General features: G+C 35.3%; 1 protein-coding gene across 2 annotated transcripts in view; it reads left to right on the forward strand.

The window, feature by feature from the left end:
- Nucleotides 1-20028, forward strand: part of SBF2 (SET binding factor 2) — a 499779-nt gene that overhangs the window by 224665 nt on the left and 255086 nt on the right. For both annotated transcript variants that reach the window (XM_077769129.1, XM_077769130.1), the window contains exons 5-6: nucleotides 962-1072; nucleotides 2887-2992. In XM_077769129.1, coding sequence (XP_077625255.1) covers nucleotides 962-1072; nucleotides 2887-2992 — 217 coding nt within the window. The remainder of the gene's footprint in view (nucleotides 1-961; nucleotides 1073-2886; nucleotides 2993-20028) is intronic.

Here is a 20028-nt window from a genome sequence, read left to right on the forward strand (position 1 = left end):
AGTAGTGCTGATTATTGTCCAAAATCACAGATGTCTTTGGAAAGAATAAAATATACCTTAAAATTTCTGAAGGATTTGGGAAATTAATGCCTAATTTCTGGATAACTTTTACGTATTGTTGAGATTATATATATTGTAGAAGAGTTAACTTAGTGTCAAGATTTCAATGATAATGAGTAACTTCTAACAAATACTGATTTTTCTTTTTCTTTTTTTTTTTTAATGTTTATTTTTGAGAGAAACAGAGATAGAGTACAAGCCTGGGAGGGGCAGAGAGGAGAGGGAGTCACAGCATCTGTGGCTGAGCTGTCAGCACAGAACCCAAAGAAGGGCTCAAACTCATGGACCGTGATCATGACCTGAGCCAAAGTCGGACGCTTAACCAGCTGAGCCACCCAGGCGTCCCTACTAATTTTTGAGAGTCACAAATTTTAATAAACTGAAAGATTCATAAAGATTACATTTTTCTTACATTTTACCACCTACCTTCTTCTGAGCGTAAAGTATTAATTATATCTTGTCTCTATTTTGCTAAACTCTGATAATTTATAATTTTTTTTCTGTAGAACAAGTATTCTGAATTTATAAGAATCACAAAGCAATAACATTTAAAAATTTTTATCTTAAAGTTTCAAGTTTGCAACGTAAGTTGAGACAAAAACAGTTTTAAGCCCTACAAATTTCCTGGGGTGGTTATCTGAACACAAACACCTGTTTTACAAATTATGGTTCTGCTTTTTATAAACTTATCGCAATAGCTCATTTAGAGCTTCTGGTCAAGGAGGAAAATTTAATAAACTTAATAACATTTGCTGCTTAAAACTTATTCCATGGTCACTGTAGTGTATACTTCACTGGCTTCAAAAAGAAATTTCCCTAAGAGCAGATGTCATGGCAATTTATTTTTTAATACTTATTTTTCCATGAAAAAGTAATCTCTTCTTTCATCTTCTCTTTGTAGGCTTGCCTAGGTTTGATCTACACTGTATATGTGGATAGTTTGAATGTCTCCTTGGAAAGCCTCATTGCAAACCTGTGTGCATGCCTTGTCCCAGCAGCTGGAGGGTCTCAGGTAAATAGAATAAAAAGGGAGATGAAGAGGGCCTTGTCCTCTTCTCCTCTGCTCCAGTTAATTTAATTTTTGAAGAAAAGAAAAAAACAGAATTCCTTAAATATTTTCATTTTAAAGAGGATCTTAGTTTAGTTAAGCATTGTCCCTATGGTCTGCCTTCTAGAGACCCAAGATTCCATTCTTTTCTTAGGTCATGAGGTTAGTTTTAACACAGGGCTCACCTTTCACATGGCATAATTAGAAGTCCTATTTTGTGTAACTTGAACTCTAGTTTACATTTTCTTGGAAATATACGTTTTTAAGCTGAACATTTAAAATGTCTCCTTTCTAACCTTTATTTCTCCTCTCTAGAGCTATGGTTCATTTTATTAACTTATGTCAAAAATTTTTTTAGTGATAAAAATTAGAAAAACTATAAACTGCCTTTAGAAATATTAATGTTGATGATCATCCAAAATCATAGATTTTTTTTTCCAGAAAGTATAGTTTATGCCTTAAAATTTCCCAAGGTTTTTGTCATATATTGAGCCTCATATGAGGACATTAAATTCTCTTACTGAAATAAAACTTTCTCAGAGTAGTCATCTTGTTTGTCTTAAGATTTTCATTTTCATGTCTGAAGTAGAAAAATAAGAACCTCAGCTTCTGTCTCAGTGTTTCCAGTGCCCCATACTTTAAAAAAACAACAACAAAAAACTTCTTAAGCCCTAGAACTGATTAGCTGATCACTTATTTTGCTTATTTTTATGTAATATTGTGGAAGAGGACAGCCCTCTAAAAATTACATTGTTATCCTCCTCAGTCTGACAGAGATGATACTTGCAATGAAACTGACATTTTTTTCTTTACTCTTCTGTCTTGCTTAGTGTCTTCTATTACTCTAAGTTTTTATTCTCTTTTTTTCCTCCTATTCTCTCCTCCCTCATTCTCCTCCCTCTACTACAAGGACAGACTGCAAGATATGAGTTTGGTTACAAATGAACCTAAACTTTAAAGCTATGGAATTATTTTATGGAGCTTTGTCATGATGGGATTTATTTTAACTGTATTTTCTTAATTCATTTTTTCATTAAAAAAACTTATTGTAGCTGCTAGAAATTTTAAAATACCACATATGTGGTCCATGTTACATTTTTTTGTTTTCCAAGTTTTATTGACATATAATTGGCATAAAATGTTGACTTTAACATTTATTATTTTTTTAGTTAAGTATGATTGTCACTGATTTTTGTTATCTCATTGTTACTAAATTTTCAGCTTTCTCCCATCCAAGTACTAACCAGGCCCGACCCTGCTTAGCTTCCGAGATCAGACGAGATCGGGCACATTCAGGGTGGTATGGCCATAGACTAAATTTTCAGCTTTCTAACTACTGAATTTTCTCATACCGTATTCATTTGAGCACAATATAATTTGAATATTTTTGGTTTCATTATTACTCTTGCATCTATTAATTGGATCTTATAGGATCATCACCTACTGTAAATTTGGACTTCAAAAAAAGGGGTTTTTAAAAATTTATTTTGAGAGAGAGATAGCAAGTGGGGAAGGGACAGAGAGAGAGGGAGACAGAATCCCTAGCAGGCTCTGCACTCCCAGCACAGAGCCTGATGTGGGGCTTGAACTCACAAACCCCGAGATCATGACCAGAGTTGAAGTCGAGAATCAGATCCTTAACAAAACTGACCTCACTCAGGCTTCCCCCTCAAAAAAAAATTTTTTTAATAAATTTGAACTTTCAAGGGATTTTTTTTTGTCTTAAGAAAATGAAAGAAATCATTTGTGTTTGTGTGTGTTTTTCACCCATTCTGCAGAAGCTGTTTTCCTTGGGTGCGGGAGATAGACAGCTGATCCAGACTCCTTTGCATGACGGTCTTCCTGTCACAGGCACTAGTGTGGCTCTCCTGTTCCAGCAGTTGGGTATGTCTTTTCTCCCACTGGCAATGTCCTCTTGTGGAAACCTGTGAAGAAGAGATTTATATTAAATTCATGTCACCTGACACAAATCAAGAAAATAAAAAGCTAATGATTAAATACCTGACATATAAAATATATAATTATATGGGTCCTAATCTTAAATGGTATTCATTCTTTTCTTTCTTTTTTCCTTTTTAGTTTTTCTTTAAAAATTTTTAACCCTGGCCTCTTTTGCTCTGGAGTCAATTAGATTTTTAGAAAATAGATTTTTTTATGCTTTAAAAAACGAATAGATAGTATATTTTGCTTTTTCTTAGATAAGTTACTTTTGTAGGATCCTTGTCAGATGGAACTAAAAGTCTCATTCTTCTAATCCATTACTTGGACCAGAACTTTATCTCCACAATTTTCTAGCAATGGCAAGGCTGAAGAATTGGGGTGAGGACACCAGAAAAAGTACCCTCTGTCCATTGGATAGCTTATACTTCATTTAGGGAGTAGTGTAACTTAATTTTTTTTTCAAAATTTTTTCTTTTTTTTTAATATTCATTATTTATTTTTGAGAGAGAGAGACAGAGCATGAGCAGTTGAGGTGCAGAGAGAGAGGGAGTCACAGAATCTGAAGCATGCTCCAGGCTCCAAGCTGTCAGCGTAGAGCCCTATGGGGACTTGAACTCATGAACTGTGAGATCGTGACCTGAGCCAAAGTCAGACACTTAACCAACTGAGCAACCCAGATGTCCCAATTTTTTTTTTTTAATTTATTTAAATTCTAGTTAGTTGACATACAGTGTAGTATTGTTTTCAGGAGTTTAGTGATTCATCACTTACATATAACACCCAGTGCTCAACACAAGTGCCTGCCTTAATGGCCATCACCCATGTAGCCTATCCACCCGCCCCCCCACCTCCCTCCATCAACCCTCAGTTTGTTCTCTGTCTTTAAGAGTGTCTTATAGTTTGTTTCCCTCTCTTTTTCTCCTCCTTTCCATATATTCATTTGCTTTGTTTCTTAATATCCACATATAAGTGAAATCTTACGGCATTTGCCTTTCTCTGACTGACTTATTTCACTAAGCATAATACCTTCTAACTCCAGTCATGTCATTGCAAAAGGCAAGATTTCTTACCTTTCCATGGCTGAGTAGTATTCCATTGTGTGTATATACCACCTCTTCTTTATCCATTCATAGTCTATAGACACTTGGGCTCTCTCCATAGTTTGGCTATTATTGATAATGCTGCTCTAAACATTGGGGTACATGTACCCCTTCAGATATGTACTTTTGTATCCTTTGGTTAAATACCTAGTAGTGCAATTGCTGGATCATAGGGTAGTTCTATTTTTAACTTTTGAGGAATCTGCATACTATTTTCCAGAGTGGCCACACCAGTTTGCATTCCCATCAACAGTGCAAGAGGCTTCCCCTTTCTCTGCATCCTTACCAACGCTTACTATTTATGTTGTTAATTTTAGCCATTCTGACAGATGTGAGGTGGTATATCGTCATGATTTTGACTTGTATTTCCCTGATGATGAGTGATGTTGAGTATCTTTTCATATGTCTGCTAACCATCTGGATGTCTTCTTTGGAAAAATGTGCCTTCATGTCTTCTGCCCATTTCTTAAGTGGATTGTTTCACTTTTTTGGATGTTGAGTTTGATAAGTTCCTACAGATTTTGGATACTAATCCATTATCAAATATGTGATTTATAAGTATCTTACCCCATTCCTTAGGCTGCCTTTTCGTTTTGTTGATTGGTTCCTTCCCTGTGCAGAAGCTTTTTATCTTGATGATGTCCTAATAGTTCATTTTTGCTTTTGTTTCCCTTACCTCTGGAGACCTGTCTAACAACAAGTTGCTCTGGACAAGGTCAAAGAAGTTGTTGCCTATTTTCTCCTCTAGGATTTTGATGGTTTCTTGTCTTACATTTAGGTCTTTCATTCATTTTGAATTTATTTTTGTATGTGTGTAAAAAAGTAGTCCAGTTTCATGCTTCTGTTGCTTTCCAGTTTTCCCAGCAACATTTGTTAAAGAGACCATCTTTTTCCCACTGGATATTCTTTTTTTTTTTTTTATTCTCAAGTTAGTTAACATACAGTTTAGTCTAGGCTTCAGGAGTAGAATCCAGTGATTCATCTCTTGCACATGATACCTGGTGCTCATCCCAAAAAGTGTCCCCCTTAGTGTCTGTCACCCATTTAATCCCCCCCCCAACATCAACCCTCAGTTTGTTCTCTGTATTTAAGAATCTCTTCTTTCCTGCTTCATTGAAGATTAGTTGACCATATAGTTGTGGATAGAGATAGTGTAACTTTAAAGTGAGTGTGTTTCTGATCAGGGCTGCCAGAGATTCCTGTTTACTTTTTACTTGTCCTTTATATGTGCCTGCATATGAGTGTCCCATTTGCCTTTATTCAACCTTGTCAGTGTTCTCCATCTGTCTTTGTCTTTTTTTAGTTACAGTAGAACCTTCCCTTCTTTAGGGCTCATATTCTGCATCTTCATGGAATTATTAGTTCCTTATGTGAAACTCTTGCCCTCTTGTTTCCTTTCTATATCATGCTGAATTCTGCTTCTTGCTCAGCTCTATAATTTATCCCTTCTTTTTCATTAATGGCCCATCCTAATTCTTCTGTTGTGACTTCAATTGTCAAATTTAGAAAGCCTCAGAAGAAATTAATTTAAATATATGCATAGTTTTATAGTATCCTAATAAAGATGAATGGTGATCCAGTCCCCAAGTAGTATTTTTCCTCCATTACATCTATTTCCCCTTAGGAGTTCAAACACTAAAAAATCACCTATTCCTTTTTCTCTCTCCTCTGAAAGATTCTACCCACTGAGTCATTTCAGTGAAATCCTAATTTAATTAAAGCTTTTTTTTTTTTTTTTTTTTTAAGTGTGTGAAATACATATTCTTTCTCTGGTGACACTAACTTCTCTAAAGAATATCTCGTTGATTAAATCCAATTAAATCCTCCCACCATAAACTTTAGAAAATATTTTAGGGGTTTCTTGGACTACCTGCAGCCTGTCTGTGGTCCCTCCTAACCATCGACTTAGTTGATTTTAGCCAAACAGTATTCCTATGACTTTTTTACTTTTAGAAGAGGCTATATACCTCTAACAGGTCAATCAAAGCAAAGATTTACCATGAAGAGGAATAGAAAAATAATGACACAAATAAAAATAATATCATTCCCTAATGCTACCTTTTAATGGTTGCCCTGTAAGCCTCTCATGTTTTTGAGTTTTTACAATGATTTGATGAAGGGGAGGAGAAGGATGTTACCAACATTCAGTGCCCATGACCAGGGGTAGTAAACATCCCTCATGCTTGATGTATGTGCACCAGAAGAATTTTTACCTCAAAAACACTGGTAGCACTCTCACTGAGAGAAAGTACTGTAAAGTATAAATTTATAAAATCTGTATCTCTTGTCAGGTAATGGTCGTCTGTGTAATTTAGACTAACCCTCTTAGCAATAACTACTAGAAAAGCTATATAAATATAGGCATCATCTACTTGAAAGTATCAGAAGCCGTAAAGGTGACTAAACCATGGTTCAAGAAAAGAAGGAAATCTAGAAAAGTGAGCCAGACATTTGGGACCAATTTTTCCCAGAGCACCTGCTGATTTTCGAAGAAGTAACTGAAAAGCTGTTCACAGCACTATTGATATCCCATAGGGATGGGGGAAATTGAGCTCAGGTTTACCAAGGAAGATTTCTTTAAAAGCTTGCATGCTTTGAGTTGGGACTGCAAAGGACCACAACTGAAGAATGAGTCAAGGTCTACATAAGGTCTCTTGAGGAACTGAACTGGAATTTGAGATTGTTTCAGTTCCTTGAAATGGATTATAGTGATCCTTGATGCTACTGTCCCTAGCCATATAGTACAAGTAAAAGGAAATCCTCTCTGGAGCAAGATATCTGCATCCTAGGCCTTCACTATGCCTATACAATTATATATATAAATATACCCAACACTCAGTCAAAACTAGCCAGAAACACAGAGGACTAGTCCTATATGAAAGAAATACAGAAGAAACCATAGACAGGAGCACCTAGAAAATAGTTACCAGATTCACATATTAAAATAATTATGCTTCATTATTGAAGGAGGTAAACAGTCAAGAGTGGGAATTTGAGGAGTGATACCAGAAAGATGGAAGAACAAGAAGTCCTAGTTCTTCTTCTTCCACAGAAACATTGCTTTAACAGTGATGTACCAATTGAAATACAATGCAGCTAAGAATTCACAGTGATCTCACAGCTGAGTACAGACATGTTAAAATGGGTAAGGAGAGCAACTTCACTTTTCCCTGTCAGCCTTTCCCCCAAGCCAGCACAGCTCAGCACAGGGAGAGGACACCCCAGCTTACAGCTTTTCCTTGGGGGAGATGGAAGGAGAAAAGTATAGTATGTATCCGATTTTCCAGCTTTAGGGAGGGCTGCCTGAGGATCACACTGGTTCCTGTCTCACCTCTTTTGGAGTGCTTACAGGATTGGCATAGTTGGGGTGCCACTGAGAACAAAGAAGAGTGAAGAGTAGCTTGCTGTACCATCATTGCTTGTCACAGTTGGGAGAAGGTGCACAACTTGGGGTATATCCCATGGGAAGGAGGGAGAGGAAAAACAGCAGTCTTGCTTTTCAGAGCACTGCCTGAATATTGGCAAAGTTATAGAAGAATTGTAACTTTAATTCACTGCTGATGAGAAGGTGAATTGGAGCACAGCTTGATTCACCAAAAAGTTAAATGAACCAAATAATCTAGCCATTCTACTCCTAAACCGTCTACTCCATTTACCTAAGGAAAATGATAGCATTGCCCATAAAATATTTATACATGAATGTTAATATCCATATTTTTATATTAGTAAAAACTAGTAACAAGCTCAGTCTGGATCAGTGGCAGTAGATGATGGTGATGGTAATGCATAAATAATCTGTGGTATATCCATACAATGGAATACTATTAAGCTATATAAAGTAATGAATTATTGATACATGCTACAGCATGGATTAATCTGAAAATAATTATGCTGAATTTAAAAATCATACAAAAAAGAATGCATACTACATGATTTGGTTTCTATAAAGTTCTAGAAAATGCAGTTTACTCTTTGGTAATAGAAATAGATCACTGGTTGCCTTGGGGGTGAGAAAAGAGGGATTACAAAGAGATATGAGGAAACTTTTTAAAAAATGTTTGTTTATTTTTGAGAGAGAGGGAGAGCGAGCACAGGCAGGGGAGGAGCAAAGAGAGAGGGAAATACAGAATCTGAAGTAGGCTCCAGGCTCTGAGATGTCAGCACAGGGCCTGACCAGGGGCTCAAACTCACAGACTATGAGATCATGACCTGAGCTGAGGTTAGACGCTTAACCAACAGAGCCACCCAAGTGCCCCAAGTATGAGGAAACCTTGGAATGTTTGTGTTCATTATCTTGATTGTGGTGATGGTTTTACAGGTATGCATATATATCTGTATCTATATCTACATCTATATCTATATATCTGTCAAAATATACCAAATTCTTCAAATGAGTTTAAAATATATATTCATACAAGAGCTTGTACATGAATGTTCATAGCAGCATTATTCATAATATCCAAAAAATGGAAACAACCCAAATGTCCATCAACTCATCAGTGGATAAACAAAGTTTGGTATATCTACATAAATGGATTATTATTCAGCAATAATAAGGAATGAATTGTTGATATATGCTACAGATGAACAAATCTGAGAACATTATGTGATGTGAAAGAAGCAAGACTCCAAAGGTCATATATTCTATGATTCCATTTATATGAAATGTGTAAAATAGGCAAATCCATAGAGACAGGAAGTAGGTTAGTGGTTGTTACGAACTGTGGGGAGAGGGCAGTTGAGTGACAGATAATAAGGATGGGGTTTATCTTCAGGTTATGAAATTGTTTTAGAGTTAGAGACTGGTGATGGTTTTACCACTTGAGGCTATACTAAAAACCACTGAGTTGGGGGCACCTAGGTGGCTTAGTCGGTTAAGCGTTCGACTTTCGCTTAGGTCATGATCTCACGGTTCGTGGGTTTGAGCCCCGTGTCGGGCTCTGTGCTGACTGCCAGCTCAGAGCCTGGAGCCTGTTTCAGTCTGTGACTCCCTCTCTCTCTGACCCTCCCCTGCTCATGCTGTCTCTCGCTCGCTCTCTCCTAGAAATCAATTTAAAACAAAAATTAAAAACCACTGAGTTGTATACTTAATAAAGACAAGTTTATGATATATGAATGATATCTCAATAAAGAAAAAAGTATTAGGGCCTTGTCAAAAGAATTCAGAAGCCATCTTGAAGAGGCTTGCGGCTGATCTATGATGGTATAATTTGAGCTTCATAAATGATGATAATTGCAATTGATTGAAACTCAGCAAATATTTTTAAATCCATGAATTCATAATAATATTAAATGAAAAATTATTACCTTAGAATATGACAGAACCAATTTGTTACCTTGAAAACTTATTAATAAGGGAAGAGAATCCAGCATTTATTCTGCCTTATTTATATGAATTATAGTACAGGGTAACCCAGTGGTAGATGAGGAGAATTGTCTCTTTTTAAAAGTATTCTATCCAGGGACACCTAGACGGTTTGGTCGGTTAAGCAACCTTTGCTCTTCGTTTCAGCTCATGTCATCATCTCAGGCTCAGTTCAAGCCCTCCGTCAGGCTCTGCTCTGTCCTTGGGGTTCTCTCCCTCTCTTCCCCCACCCTGCTCTCTCTCTCTCTTTCAAGCTATATAAGTAAAATCAAAAAAATAAAAATAATAACTATAAGTATTCAATCAATAAGTGAAAAAATTATAGTAATAAAACATCATCATTTTACAGTCTTTAGTAAATGAAGATCTGAACATCAACAAGTGTTATCATAAGGAAAAAAGCAGGTATTATATATCTAGCCTTGCCAAACACTATGTGTAGTTTGGCCAGAGAGATTAAATCTGAATCTGATTACAAGAAATATAGAAGATGGGAACACATTGAAATTCACCAAAAGATGGCAGTTATCAAAATCTAGGTGAAATAGATATAGGGAATTAAGAGTATATTTATCATAATGAGCACAGAGTAATGTATAGAATTGTTGAATTTCTGTATTGTACAACTGAAACTGACATAACACTGTATGCTCAGTATACTGGAATTAAAGTAAAAACCTTTAAAAAAAAAAAAAAAGTCGAGGTTCACAGAAACTCTGTTGGTCAAATGTCCCAGGTTCTTTTTTTTTTTTTTTAATGTTTACTTATATTTGAGAGAAAGAGGGAGAGCAAGCTGGGGAGGGGCAGAGAGAGAAGGAGGGAGAACCAATCCAAAGCAGGCTCCAGGCTCTAAGCTGTCAGCACAGAGTCCAATGTGAGGATCAGACTTAGAGACTGTGAGATCACAACCTGAGCCAAAGTCTGATGCTTAACTGACTGGGCCACCCAGGCACCCCTGTCCCAGGTTCTTTAGCAAATTTATTGAAAGGAAAGGAATAGAGGAGTAATCTCTAGATTAAGAGATTTAAAACACATCCATTTTTAATAGAAGGAGATTGAACTATCGTGTCTAGGAATGCACATTTGGGCAATAAAACTATAGAAAAAAAACAGGAAAATGGTTGATAGAATAAAGTCAAAATAATGGTTACTTATGTCAGTAGAGAGGGAATTCTGATTGGGGACACCTGGAAGGGGCCTCTGGAGTTACTAACAAAGTTCTCTTTCTCGACCTAGGTAGTGTTCATTAATTCTTTAGGATAATTCATCAAGCCACCCATTTTATTTGTATGTTTTTCTGTATTTGTGTTTTTCTTTTTTTTTAAATTTTTTAAATGTTTTATTTATTTCTGAGAGAGAGAGACAGCATGAGCAGGGGAGGGTCAGAGAGAGAAGGAGACACAGAATCTGAAGCAGACTCCAGGCTCTGAGCTCCCTGTTAGCACAGAGCCCGATGTGGGGCTCGAACCCACAAACCGTGAGATCATGACCTGAGCCGAAGTCAGACGCTTAACCGACTGAGCCACCCAGGCGCCCCTGTTTATCTTTCAATAAAAATATTTTTTAAAAACTTATAAAACTATTTCTCTTTATATGTATCCCTGTTTTGTTTTTGTTTTTTTTTTTTTTAAATATTTTTATTTATTTCTAGGAGAGAGAGAGAGAGAGAGACAGCGTGAGCAGGGGAGGGTCAGAGAGAGAGGGAGTCACAGACTCCGAAACAGGCTCCAGGCTCTGAGCTGGCAGTCAGCACAGAGCCCGACGCGGGGCCCAAACCCACGAACCGCGAGATCATGACCTAAGCGAAAGTCGGACGCTTAACCGACTAAGCCACCCAGGCGCCCCCCTGTTTTGTTTATTTTAATAAATACAGTACTTGAAAAAGGCGAGATTTTATTCTCAGATAACAGAAAGTCTAGAGGTAGGCAGTACAGGGGCTCATGTGTTGACTTTCAGATGTCTCCTGGGATGGTATGGAAATTCTACTCCATGGTTTTTCCCTACTTATTAATAAGGGGTTTTCCCTTACAAGACTGTTAGCTTTAAGAACTTCTTATCTTATTATTCTCTGTGTCCTCTGTATTTGGCATAGTATCTTGGATTCAGAAGACATTAATATTTGTGAATAAATGAGTGAATATATTAGCCATGAAGAAATTGGCAATTATTATTTCATTAGGTGATGTTCTGTGTATGGATGAAGTATGTCAGAACATATGGTTATTAGTCATTTGAAGATCAGATTTCATTATTTTACTCTCTAGTATTTTCAGCTGGATTATCTTTTGCTTACATATTCAAAATTTAATTTTTCAGGGAAAAAATAAGGAAAAGATAAGAAAGGGAAGGAGAGAGAAGGATGCTTCTAAGCACCATGTGCAGAGTTTGTAGTTTCCAGAGCATGCAACACTGATAATTCTCTCTAAAGGCATGTTCTTATCACCAGTCATTTTGGTTGGACTGTTGTTGAAGGCCAATATTAGACCATTATCAGAGTTCACTACCTGGGTTGGGGGTGAGATGGTGGTGGTGGATTTTATAAAGCATAGACAGGAAGCAGATAAGACCGTAAGATTCTTTTGTAGCCTTGACTAGTTTTCCTGTGGAAGGTCTAAATGTAATGATAGCATTTCCTTGGTTCTTCTCTCCAAGGATTGTTATGATAATGAATTTGTTTTTCACAGTTTGAAAGGTCTCCATGATTGCGTGAAATAATTATGTGGACTTCTACCATCACCCACCTCATTCCCCATAATTTCCTGTTAATCACTTTCATCTCTTCACCTCTTACTTCCCATATTATTTTTTTATTTGTTCCTTGTAGTCCATATGACCTATTTTTGTTTACCTAAAGATTTTTGTTTTGAATGTGGAAAACTGTAATTATTTTGTTTTTTTAACGCTAGTAAGATTGTATTCACAGGACTGGTTTTTATAGCCCATTTGATTTTTGTTTTGTTTTGTTTAATCCATAGCTCTTTAACTCACAAGTCCCTCCTTAACCCAAATAATTTTGTGAAATTTTCATGAAATGTTTGCCATATCTGTTCAGTTATCATTTGGATTTTAACTGCAAATACACTGATTTTAGAATACTTAAGTTCCCCAGTTTTTACAGTATACTTAAAAATGTATACTACATTTTTTAAGTTGCAGACTAAAATGATCTTGGATCTTCAGCTATCATCAGTTTCCATTGTTAAACAATAAGAGTCTTGTATCATCTGTGCTTATACTTTTTTTCCTAACTTTATTGATGTATTATTGACCCACAGCTTATCTAAGTTTAAGATTTTTGATGTGAAACTTGATGCAGGTATATATTGTGAAATGATTACTATAGTAAGCTTAGTTAATACCTCTGTCCCTTCACATAATTAGCAATTTTTATGTGTGTGCTGATAATATTTAAGAACTCTCTTAATAACTTTCAAGTATGTAATACAGTATTGTTAATTATAATCACCATGCTGTACATTAGATCCCCTGAATTTATTCACCTTACACCTAGAATTTGTGCTCTTTGACCAGCATCTCCCTATTTCTCACACCCTTTAGACCCTGGCAACCACCGTCCTCTCTATTTCTGTGAGTTCAGCTTTTTTTTGATTCCACATATAAGTGAGAACATAGATTATTTGTCTTTCTCTGTCTACCTTGTTTCACTTACTATAATGTCTTCAAGGTCTATCTGTGTTGTTACAAAAGGCAGGATTTCCTTTTTTATGGATGAAAAATATTCTATTTTATTATAATTATTTTCTTTATTCATTCATCTGTTGATGGACCCTTAGGTTGTTTCCATGTCTTGGCTGTTGTGAATAACGTAATGAACATGGGAGTGTAGTTACCTCTTCAAGACAGAGATTTCATTTCTTTGGGGTATATAATCAGAAATGGAATTACTGGATCATGTACTAGTTCTGTGAGTTTTAATTTTCTGAGGTACCTCCATATTGTTTACCATAATGGCTACACCAGTTTACATTTCCACCAAGAGTGCGCAATGAACACCTTTTCTCCAGAACCATGCCAATACTTGTTATCTCTTGTCTTTTTAATAAGCATTCTAACAAATGTAAGATAACTCACTGTGGCTTTGATTTGCATTTCCCTGATTATTAGTGATCTTAAGCATCTTTTCACATACTTTACATGGCATTTGTATGTTTTTGGAAAAATGTCTATTCAAATCCTTTGCCTCAGTTTTAATCAAATAGGTCTTTTTTTTTTTTTTGGCTATGAAGTTCTGTGTGTTCCTTATATATTTTAGATATTAATCCTTGTCATATAGATGGTTTGCATATATTTTCTCTTCTGTATATTGCCTTTTCATTTTGCTGATTTATTTATTTTGCTATGCAGAAACTTTTTAGTTTGATGTCCCATTTGTTTATTTTTTCTTTTGGTGTCGCATTCAAAAAACCATTGCAAAACCAATGTCAAGGAGCTTTCCCCTATGTTTTCCTCTAGTAGTTTTATAGTTTGGGTTCTTATGTTTTCATATTTAATCCATTTTGAGGTTTTTTTTTTTTTAAGTGATGTGAGATAGGGGTCTCATTTCATTCTTTTGCATGTGAGTATCCAGTTTTCCCGGCACCACTTATTGAAGAGATTATCTTTTCCTCATTGAATATTCCTGGCTCCTATATCAAATATTCATTGACCTTATATGTATGAGTTTATTTCATGATCTCAATTCTCTTCCATTGATCTGTGTGTTTTTATTCCAGTACCACACTATTTTTATTACTATAGCTTTGTAATATAGATTTAAATCAAGAATTATGATGCTTCCAGCTTTGTTTTTTTGATTATTACTTTGGCTGTTTAAGATCCTTTATGGTTCCATGTAAATTTTAGACTTTTTCTTCTGTTTCTGTGAAAAATTTCATTAAAATTTTGATAGAGATAGCGTTGAATCCATAGATGGTTTTGGATAGTAATATTTTAACAATATTAATTCTTCTCATTCATGAACACAGGATATTGTTCCATTTATTTCTGTCTTCTTCAGTTCCTTTTATCAAAGTCTTATGGGTTTTAACATGTAGATCTTACATCTCCTTGGTTAAATTTATCCCTAAATAAATAAGCTTGGAATTATTTTTGAATGCTGTTGGAAGTGGGATTGTTTTCTGTATTTCTTTTTCAGATAGTTTCTTATTAGTATATAGAAATGCAACTGATTTTGGCATGTTGACTAAGTACCCTGCATCTTTACTGAATGAGTTAATTAGTTCTAATAGCTTTATGGTAGGGTCTTTAGGATGTTCTCTGTATAAGATCATACCATCTGCAATAAGAGACAGTTTTACTTCTTTTCTTATGTGAATGCTTTTTATTTCTTTTTCTTGCCTAATTGCTCTGACGAGGGTTTCTAGTACTCTGTTGAATAGAGTGGTGAGAGTGGGCACCCTTGTCTTATTCCTTATCTTACTAGGAAAGCTTACAACCTTTTACCATCAAGTAAGATGTTAGCTGTAGGATTGTCATACATCATGTTTATTATGTTAAGATACATTCCTTCTATACCCAATTTGTTGAGAATTTTTATCATGAAATGATACTGAATTTTGTCAAATGCTTTTTCTGCTTCTGTTGAGATGATCATATAATTTTTATTTATTTTTATTTTTACTTTTTAAATGTTCATTTATTTTTGAGAGAGCGCATGAGTGAAGGAAGGGTATAGGAGAGGGAGACACAGAATCCAAAGTAAGCTTCAGGCTCTGAGCTGTCAACACAGAGGGGCCCAAACCCATGAACCATGAGATCATGACCTGAGCCAAAGTTGGACGCCCAGCTGACCAAGCCACCCAGGTGCCCAAATGATATGATTTTTAAATATTTCATTATATTAATGTGGTATATCACATTGATTTGTGTATGTTGAACCATCCTTACATCCAGGATTAAATCCCACTTGATAATTGTGTGTGATCCTTTTAATGTGATGCTGAATTTAGTTTGCAGGTTTTTTATTGTGAATTTTTGCATCTATTCATCAGGGATATTGGCCTATAGTATTCTTTTCAAATAGTGTCCTTATCTAGCTTTTTTATCAGGGTAATGCTGGCCTTGTAAAATTAGTTTGGGAGTGTTTCCTCTTCTTTAATTTTTTTAGAAATTTGAGAAGAATTAGTATTAATTCTTATTTAACTGTTTGGTAGAATATACTAGTGAAACCATGTGGTCCTAGACTTTTTTTGTTTGGAAGTCTTGATTACTGTTTCAGTCTCCTTATTCATTATCGGTCTGTTTGAAATTTCTATTTCCTTATGAGTCAGCCTTGGTATAATTGTTTTTATATGCATAGTTTCTTTGTGCTTACCCAAATTAACTTTAGCCAGTTTTTCATTAACTCTTATTAGGTCTGTATTTCTGTGTTGATTGTCTCTAATACTAAATATTGATGTAATTAGAAAATTGTTAAAATAACCAGAATTGTTTTCTTCAATTTTATCTTATAAACATTATTTTTACTTTGTATACACATTCTTAAAATTTTGATATAGCTGTAACTTTTGGTTCAGAAAGTTACTTCTATTTTTAAATATTTTAATGGAGATATTTTGGTATTTTGTCTTCCTCTGGAAAAGCTTCTGTCTATCCTGCTATATAATTATTCCTGAAGTGCCATTAACTTTTATAAGAATATCAAAAATAATTTATGTTCCTGAAATAGAAAGATGAAATGCCAGAGGAAATAATGAATGCTTAGGTTGTGCAAAATGTTATTTTTACATTAATATCTTTAGGAAGAATATGTTGAGGGGCACCTGGGTGGCTCAGTCTGTTAAGCATCCAACGTTGGCTCATGGTCTTTTGGTTCGTGAGTTGGAGCCCCGTGTCGGGTTCTGTGCTGACAGCTTAGAGCCTAAGTTTGTTCCGAGCCTGTGCCTCCCTTCATCTCTGCCCCTCCCCTGCTCGCACTGTATCTCTCTCAAAAATAAACATTTGAAAAATTTTTTGAAGAATATATTGATTGGTTAATTTACAGTCCATATGTTTAATGCATCAACTGTGGATGATTTTTGTCTTTTTACCTTAAGTAATTGAAATGTAGTGCCTTGGATTATGTTTTACTCAATTTTTTTCAGTTTATTCATGTAACATTACTACTTGTTTTTTGTGTTATTCTTAGGTAATAATGGGGAAAAATAAGTAGTCATTTTCTTTCTCAGAATATGTAGTTAAAAAAATAGTTGGACAATTTGAACATACAAGAGTTGAGACGATTACTGTAAATGGCATATTGTGCTCTATATGGAAAAGGAGGAAATGGGAAATTTAATGTTTTACTATATCTGTGATTAATCATTTTTTGACAGTTTGAATATCACCTCTTTTCATTGCGGATTTGAAACAAATTAAATCTTCTCTTTTATCTGTTCTGGAGCAGTTTTTTGAAGGAATTGCTTACCGTGTGTATTCTAATCTGTGTACTCTACTCCAGAGGCCTTAGGATCTCTTGGGAAAACTGTTACAATTTAATTTTTTGTAAGAAATAGCACAAAGAATAGTCCCTATAATGCCTACCTGCAGGAGTATTTGTTTTTAATTTTTTTAATGTTATTTACTTTTTTCTTTTTATTTATTTATTTATTTATTTTACAAATAGTTTATTGTCAAATTAGTTTCCACATAACACCCAGTGCTCATCCCCACAAGTGCCCTCCTCCATGCCCATCCCCCCTCCTCCCCACATCCATCAGTCCTCAGTTTTTGTCAGCATTCAAGAGTCTCTCATGGTTTGCCTCTCTCCCTTTCCCCCACCATGTTATTTACTTTTGAGAGAGAGAGAGGGAGACTGAGCGTGAGCAGGGGAGGGGTAGAGATAATAGGGAGACAGAGAATCTGAAGCAGGTTCCAGGCTCTGAGCTGTCAGCACAGAGCCCATCGCAGGGCTCGAACTCATGAACTGTGAGGTCATGACCAGAGCTGAAGTCAGATGCTTAACCAACTGAGCCACCCAGGTACCCTAGGAATATATTTTTTTAATTAAATGTTTACAAAGCCAATACCATATGCCAGGTCCTGTGCTAGTCACTAGTGATATAAAGATGAAAAAAGTCACAGCCCTTATCTAGATATACTTTTAACCTAATGGAGAAACATATTTTATTTTATTTTTTATTTTTTAAATTTACATCCAAGTTAATTAGCATGTAGTGCAACAGTGATTTTAAGAGTAGATTCCTTAATGTTCCTTACCCATTTAGCCCGTACCCCCTCCGATAACCCCTCCAGTAACCCTCTGTTTGTTCTCCATATTTGTCTCTTATGTTTTCATGTTAAGCGAAATTAGTCAGAGAAAGACAAATATCATATGACTTCACTCATATGAGGACTTTAAGATACAAAACAGATGAACATAAGGGAAGGGAAGCACAAATAATATAAAAACAGGGAATGGAACAGAAACATACATATTTTAAAAATTATATTACAGTATAATTAATGCAGTAATAGTAATACCAAGAACTAAGGGAGATACCAAGAGATCCCTTACTAGCTAGACAAGAGAACGAAGGACATTCCAGGCAAAAGGAAGAATATAAGCAGTGATATAGAGCCATAACAGGCCTTCATGAAATAGTAAGAGGTTTGATGAAGTTTGAATATAAAGTTGTAGGAAATAGACTCTAATCAGAAAATTGATTGCTTTTCTTTTGAAAGTTTAAGATTAAATTTGTGCTAGTTTTGTAAAGGAAGCCATTTTTAAAATACCAAAGACTGATAGTCAGTGATCAATTCAGTGCTTGTTGACTAGTTGTACTACCCTTGCTGGAATTACACATAAGTAAAGACTGATTGCTACATGATATAATTTGAGGACAGTTCAGAAGAATCCCAGTTCAAAACTGTCTTTTCCATTTTCCTTTCATGGTGCTTAAATGCTCTATTAAATAGTAATCTCTATCTTTGTATTTAGTTATCCTTTAATGAATGCAAATGTTTTGAGGCTAGATAGCCACTAAGAGTTCTCCTTCATTGTCACAAAGTTCTCTAGTCTAAAATTTCATTTTGCTCTTTCAGCACTTAGGGATTTAATATTCTTTGGCTGCTCCAGCAGTTAAGTAGGCAACTTACAAATGATGGCAGGATAAATTACCCTCTCTTCTGTGCTCTGTAGCACTTTGTACATGAATCTATTCTGTTAGTTTAATTATTTACTTACCAGCCTGCCATCTTCACTAAACTGTGAGCTCCTGTTTGAGCCTGCTTCAAATTTCTTTATCCATCCCTAGAGTTTAGCAATTTCTTAAGTATCTCAGCAGCTTGGTAAAGGCTTAATAGTAGAGGAAAGGAGGAAAGAGGAGAAAAAGGGACCAAGTTTCAATTAGAAGAGTTATTTCTGCCAAGGCAATTCCTTCCTGCTTGATCTTTGCTTTAATTTTGCAACTACTCCATATATTATCTTCCCCTTTGTTATTCTATTCCCCAAACCCTTTTTGCTTCCTGCTTTTTAAATTTAGATGTTAAAGAGATTTTAAAACCTGATTTATCAGAACAGGCACAGACCAGGAATCTGGGCCATTTGTGATTGTAGTAATCTGATGTGATTACCCCAGACTTAGAATCAATTATAGGGCTATAAAGAAAATAAATGTGTTGTGCCTTTTTATAGTTTTGGTTGAAAGGCCATTTATGGATTGTTACTTGGGATATTCACAATTTTAGAATTGAATTATTTGTGGTCATATGTATTTATGAATTCACTTATTATATTTTAAAGACTACCACATTGCTAAATTCTATTTATAAACCCATAAAGTATATTTAATTATGTCACACTTAACAGAGTCAGCCCATTTCATAACCACTAAAAATATACCCATGTCCCATGTATGGTTGCCCAGTTCAGTTACATTTTTATTTATTTATTTATTTTTTAAATTTTTTTTAAATGTTTTTATTTTATTTCTAGGAGAGAGAGAGACAGACAGCGTGAGCAGGGGAGGGTCAGAGAGAGAGGGAGTCACAGACTGAAACAGGCTCCAGGCTCTGAGCTGGCAGTCAGCACAGAGCCCGACATGGGGCTGGAACCCACGAACCGTGAGATCATGACCTAAGCGAAAGTCAGACGCTTAACCGACTAAGCCACCCAGGCGCCCCGCAGTTACATTTTTAAACCATTTTCATTTCTAACATATTTGGAAATAATATACTGTTTGTGACATATTAAACCTTGCCTCTCAGTGATAGTTATAAAATAAAGTATATAACCCTCTATAAAGCTTTAGTTAATTTGTGAAGATAACAATTTAGTTTTTCTTTATTGCTATATTCCCAGTGCCTGAAACATGGTAGATACTTGACAAATATTGATCAAACAGAAGAAATCTCCTTTTCCTTGGCTTTTATTAAGTCAGGATCATTATTATATTGTCTTCTCCATTGTGGTTTTATATAAAAGAACTGTAATAAATTGTTTAAGTTTTCTATCCTATCTTGAAACCATGGACTTCAGTTCCCCAATTTGCCATTTGAAAGCTGAGACATAGTTT

The sequence above is a fragment of the Crocuta crocuta genome, unplaced genomic scaffold, assembly GCF_008692635.1.
Source record: "Crocuta crocuta isolate KB4526 unplaced genomic scaffold, BGI_CrCroc_1.0 scaffold255, whole genome shotgun sequence".
In the NCBI taxonomy this organism is placed as follows: domain Eukaryota; kingdom Metazoa; phylum Chordata; class Mammalia; order Carnivora; family Hyaenidae; genus Crocuta; species Crocuta crocuta.